The sequence below is a fragment of the Uloborus diversus genome, chromosome 7, assembly GCF_026930045.1.
Source record: "Uloborus diversus isolate 005 chromosome 7, Udiv.v.3.1, whole genome shotgun sequence".
NCBI lineage: Eukaryota > Metazoa > Arthropoda > Arachnida > Araneae > Uloboridae > Uloborus > Uloborus diversus.
In genome coordinates this window covers 12037103-12043102 of record NC_072737.1, presented here as the reverse complement: position 1 = coordinate 12043102, position 6000 = coordinate 12037103, and the positions used below count along the sequence as shown (strand labels likewise).

General features: G+C 34.8%; 1 protein-coding gene across 1 annotated transcript in view; it reads left to right on the top strand.

Moving 5' to 3' along the window:
* Positions 1 to 842: 842 nt before the first annotated feature.
* The window catches only part of LOC129226247 (intermembrane lipid transfer protein VPS13C-like), an 86793-nt gene continuing 81635 nt past the window's right edge, over positions 843 to 6000 (top strand). Inside the window, exons 1-2 of the mRNA XM_054860848.1 lie at positions 843 to 899; positions 3271 to 3348. Coding sequence (XP_054716823.1) covers positions 843 to 899; positions 3271 to 3348 — 135 coding nt within the window. The remainder of the gene's footprint in view (positions 900 to 3270; positions 3349 to 6000) is intronic.

The window sequence follows — 6000 nt, the reverse complement described above, 5'->3', positions numbered from 1 at the left end:
GAGCAAGTCGAAATTCAAAGCTCATCAGCCGAATACGAACCAGAAGAGAAAAAAAGAAGAGAGGTAGAGCATCTTCCTTTGGATTACAAAATTAAAGTTGTGAGCATAGCAACGGCTCACCCCTCATGGAATCTACAAACTTTACAAAAGAAAGGTTTAAAAAAATGAATATTTATCGCAATGGGAGAAAGAAATAAAAAATGGAGGAAATCTATTAGATCAATACGATGTAATCAATTCTTCGACATATGATCGTTTTCTAGAAGCGGTTTACAGATTTTGAATTTAAAACATCTGACAGTTGGGTAAAAATATTCAAAAGGAAGCATGCCATTCGTCAGCGAAAAGTCACAAAATTTGTTTCAAAAAGAGAAACTGCGACAATCGAAGAAACTTTGGCTTCTGCAGACACTTTTGTAATCCAGACGTTAAAGTTGATACCGAATTTCAAAAACGATTATGTTATCAATGCTGACCAAACAGGTAAGTAATTAAAAACTTATTTTACGATCTTCAGACCAAGGGCGGATCCAGCTTCTGGTTTAGGAGGAGGTCATTTTCGGAAAGGGAGGGGTAAAAGGGCAATTTTTGTGCGAAATGGGCAATTTTTTTTTTTCGAAATATGTCCCAAAAATGCAATTTTATTCTATATTTGGTCATTTAAAAGATGGGTCATGACCCCCCCCCCCCCCCCCCCCACAACCCTCTCTCTGGATCCGCGCCTGCTTTTGACAAAATATTTTTATTCCCATTTCCTTTTTCCAGGATGTCAGTGTCAGTCGGCGTACAACAGGACTTTGGCTCGAAAGGGTTGTAAAACTATTTTCGTCAAAAGACACGACATGACTAGAGTAATGCATTCATATACCGCTCAATATTCTTTTACCCTGTCTGGAAAAGTTCTGCCCTTTGTATTTGTTTGTTTACAAAAAGCAACTGGTATTTTTGGCCCCCGAATTCAAAAAACAATTGATAAATACTCACAAAAATATAAAAATGTCATAATAACATCTTCGAAATCAGGAAAGGTAACGACAAGACTATACATCGAATTTTTAAACCGTTTGCTTGAAGTTTTATGTGGGAAAAGAAGAATTTCTATTGATTATCGATCTTCGGGAGGACAAACAAAACCTGAACTATATGATTAAATTTTCCAGGATGATGAAAAATCTCCAACTTGGTCAGTTAAAGGGATTCCACCAAAATGTACTCCACTTGTTCAACCTTGCGACGTCTATTTTTATAGACAGGTAAAGAATTTAATAAAAAATATACAAAATTGCGCGTTTCTCGTTGAAAATAATAGAGAAATAAATACCCGTGAAGACTGCATAAAAATACAATCAATTGTCCATCAACTGTCATCGCCAATTTTTGATAAAATGATTCGATATACCTGGTATACTTCTAAACATTCTGACAAAAGAGAAATTTTCCTGGATGTAAATGAAGTATGTTTTCCAACGACTCTTTCACAAAAAAGTTGATCCTGTAAGCAATCTTCCTTTATAAATTGTGCGAGATATCAAAACAGTTTTTGTTTTCCATGTTTTTATGATAAATATCATTTTGGTGTATGTATATAAATAACAACTATATTGTTAAAAATCATCTATAAATTAAGCTCCACGGTAATTTTGTAGCCGTTGTAATTCAAATTTTAACTTGTATCGATTTAATTTATCTCCCTTTTCTCTATTAAAGTGCTTTACGTGTTTAAAAATTTCGCATTATCTTCAATTCAAATTGTACAAAGCTGTAACAGTTACTTTATAAATGAACAAAAAAAAAAAAAAACACTCGCAGTGGATTTGAACCCGGATCGACCGCATGGAACCCCAGCGCGCTGCCCACATGACCGCCGGGCGCTTGTTTACGAACAATCTCTACTGGTTAATAAGTTGCGCGTAAATCTTTAAAGACTGTTTTCTCGGAATTTTATGGCTAGTGCGCTTTATTACTTTATCCTGAGAGTACCCTTAAGGGATACTACTAATCTGCCAAATCTCATCCCGATCTGAATTTCCGAGACCGTAACCTCTCCTTGTAAGTGAAATGTAGAAGACATTCTGAAAATTCCGCATGTTTCCAAACAATGGCACGATAGTCATCATTGTTTGAAGATGACACTGTAAAGAAAATGTTGTTTTCTTAAAGTTGAGCAATCTTACATTTTCCTCTGTAGGAGGTCTACAAATGCGAAGTAACTGGTTCATTTGTCAAAAAGAGAATTTTTGGTAAAAAATGTTTAGGTTTATGTGTGAAATGTTTTGGTAAAAATCAATCATCTGTCATCTTTTTTTTTTTTCTTTTTTGAGTTTTTTTTAATTGTAAAAGAAATACTTGTGAAAATGGAGTTGTCTTCATATTTATTTCCCACATAGCGGTAATGCCATTTTCTTTTAAAACAAATTGATTGTACATGTTTTTAGAAAGTCTATCTTTGGAACCAATTGGATTACTAATATTTCTTTATCTTTGGAAAGTGCGCATTCAATGAGCATTTCATGAACTGAATAAATACTTTGAACTTAAGAATATTTTTACGCTCCATCCCCAAAGACTAAAACAACTTGCAAGCAAATAAGCTCCGCAAACCACCAACAACTACAGTTTCATATCTAATCAAGTTTAGATCGCGTACCCGAACATGTGCGAGTCATGTTCTTCCAAATCACCTAAATATGATTGATTGACTTAACTTCGTAAAACGCGATGCATTATTGGCAACGCGTTGGATTCGCAATTAGACAGTAGTATGTTCGATACCTATCGACTGAAAATCCTCCGTGTACGCTGATGGTGACTAGTGCGTGTTAAATCTGTTCTAGTCGCGAACTCCTCCAAGTTCCCATTTCAAATAAATTTCGGTGGGGGGTGTTTAATCAGGGGATGCTAAGCTCCTGGCTTGGGTCAAAAGTTGGAGTTGTTTCCAGAGCTCCTTCCAATCAGTTGAACTACGTGTTGTACAGTAGTTGAACCTTTGTGGAATGCGGTTATAGTTTGTAGGACGAGTCGAACATCACCTACTTAACAAAACAAAATTATACGTGGATTGAGGCAGTTATTTACGTTCTAACTTAAAGGTAACTTGATAAAATAGCGCTCTTGAAAACACTATAAACATGTTTACTGAATAATGACTTTTTTTTTCTTATGGAATTAATTAAAAGACCGATACTATGCTAAATTCCATGTTATATACTTATGAAAAATCGCTATGTTTAACGAGGTTTTTAGTAAGCAGATTTCCTTTTCATGTTTCAGATGGAAGGCTTTGACAAGCTCGCGTGCCTTCTTCCAAACAGGAGAACTACAGTCATGTACGCCCTTCAACCTGTTAAGGTACATTTCCTTACTTTATATCAAAATGGGTTTGTAAAATGTATATAAAAAAAATATGTACTTTATTTGGATGTACTGTCCACCTCTGGCAAGTTGAGCTCCGCTGCCCGACCGATTAAACGATTCCATTTGTTGAAATAGGGGTGAGGAAAAACGGTTTAAGAACTTGCGGATTTAATTTGCAGTGTTACTGCTCATTTGGCGAACAATATAATTCAGGTAAGAAGTAGCGAGCGGTTCAGGATTTTCTCGCCAACGGAAAGGGTTGCAATAGTAACCCAACTCTGCGCCTAACAATAGGGAAGTATTCGATTTTCTAATTTTATTTTTATATGATAGAGTAACATACATGAACATCATCTGCGAAAAAAATTTTACGATACGACTAATACTTTTTTTTTAAATAATTTTTTAAAGTTCACGCGCGAGTGACGTCATTTGCTTGTAAGTCCTTTGACTGACGTCACTGCCGCGCTGCGAGGCGGCGGGGTTGGCTAGGACAAAGAAGTGCTTGGCGATCTTTGGGGGAAGGCGCGGGAAAACAAGAGCCTTCTAACAGCAGCGCGCATAAAAGGCTAGTGAAAATCCTTTGCTGTCTGTAGGGTTTAATGCATTCTGCGATTGTTTTTAATTTGATTATCTTTGTCATGGCTAGTAGAATCAATTACAAGTATTGTTTCGTTCCTGGATGCGTATCTACATCTAAAAAAACTCCTCACGAGCGATTTGTTATTGTTCCGTCCCAGCAGGATCTTCGAAAGAAGTGTTTTCAAGTGTGTTTATTAATTAAAATTTGAAAATGAAAATTTGCACTGCATTTTAATTAAAAACTATGTCAAGTGAGAAATACAGTTTGAAATATATGTTCACAACTGTTCATAATAAATGTTTAATAAGCATATGAGATATTTTTTAAAAAATGCAAGTAAACAAAGAAATTTAAACCCTGCACAATAAACTTAAATAGAAAGTAATAGATGCATTACTATTACCATTTTAATAACAATGCAAAAACTATTAATACTTTCTTTTTAACATTCAAACTATCTTCAAATTTTAACTATTACAAATTGATAATTTAAAAATACATTTTCAGTTTATCACCAGAAGCGTTTCTATATATACAAGACCTTTCTCACATGCAAAAAGGTACTTATTTTATGAAATGAACACCATTTTCAAATTTATTATTTTTATCAAAAGAGCAAAAAAATATATTTTTCCTTTTTTTGCTAAGTTGCACAAAAACTCAAGGATAATTAACATGTATTAATGGATTTAAAACATTAAATGGATTTAAAAGCAGACATTTATTACATGGATTTAAAAGCAGATCAACTTTTATTGCCAACAAAGCGAAAAATTTTCATGCAAAAACTGCTCTAAAACTTAGTACTGGAATCACTTGCAGTAGGGTTGTTACAAAATGCGCGCCTCATTAAAAGCCGCCAAGTAAGAACTGGAATAGCGCTCTTACATTGTAATTTATATATTCAGATAAAAAAACCATCGACACACAAATGGAAATGATCAATCTTGATAAGGGAAACTAATGCGAATAATATGAACTGCAAACATAGACGGATATGTACGTACAATTTTAAAGAATAACAATGGTGAAACTTTGTTGTTTCACTCCCCGTACTTCTAGTACATTAAATCTCTCGTCCTTTCGAAAAAAGTCAAACACCATGAATGACTTTACTTGAGGAAGGTTATTGGATTGACCTTTCGTGAATCCTAGCTCCATGATGGAAAAAATGCTGGTTAAAGGCTTTAAAAGGGCTGAAAAAGACAGTGCTATTCACCTCCTGGTAGGCGCAACACGGCATGGAAATGGAGCTCTGATCGGAACAGGGAAATGACGTCAGCTGCTGACGTTTTAGGCCACACCTCTTTTTTGCGCATCGCTCTTTAAAAAATTCATAAAAAATCAATCGTTGGTTTTAAAAATCCGGCCATGGTGAATTTTTGTGTTTTGTAAGCCTGTCAACAATGTGCAATAGTTAAAATTGGAATATTTGATAGGTTGATACTTCCCTATTCCTCCTCTTATTGATTGCTCTCCCTCGAAAGAATGAACTTGCTCAATGCCATGGCTCAACTTCTGAGAGCTGGACAGTAGTAATAGTATTATGCATGTCTGTGGGTGTCTTTTTACGCATGGTGTAATGATATATGCTGCGAAAATATGTCAATAACTTTAACTTAAAATCATTCTAAAATTGTTTGGAAAGTTAATTGATGTAAAAACACTTCAAAAATTTGTGTCAAAGCATTTTCTTTAATACAGTGAAAACCTAAACTGCCTTCCCCCGAATCTACGTTTTTCCCGCGTTTCACGTTTTTTCATCAGGTCCTAGTTTTTCCGTGCACTATTAATATTAATTTAACCTGGATGGAAAGTTTGTTATTTATGAATTTCCCGTATTTTACGTTTTCCGTGTGAAGTAAAAAAAAAGAAAAAAAAAAATTCTTTAAAATAATGTATATGTTACATTTGTAGTTTTTAAAGCTAAGCCAAGCTGTTGAGTTTATGAAATCAGAAATGCTGTTGCTTCACATCTGTAGCCGATTTTATGGACGTTTCGTCCGCTAATGAAGATGGGAAAGAAAAACCGATAGTACATCCGTCCCTTCTATCACTATTGC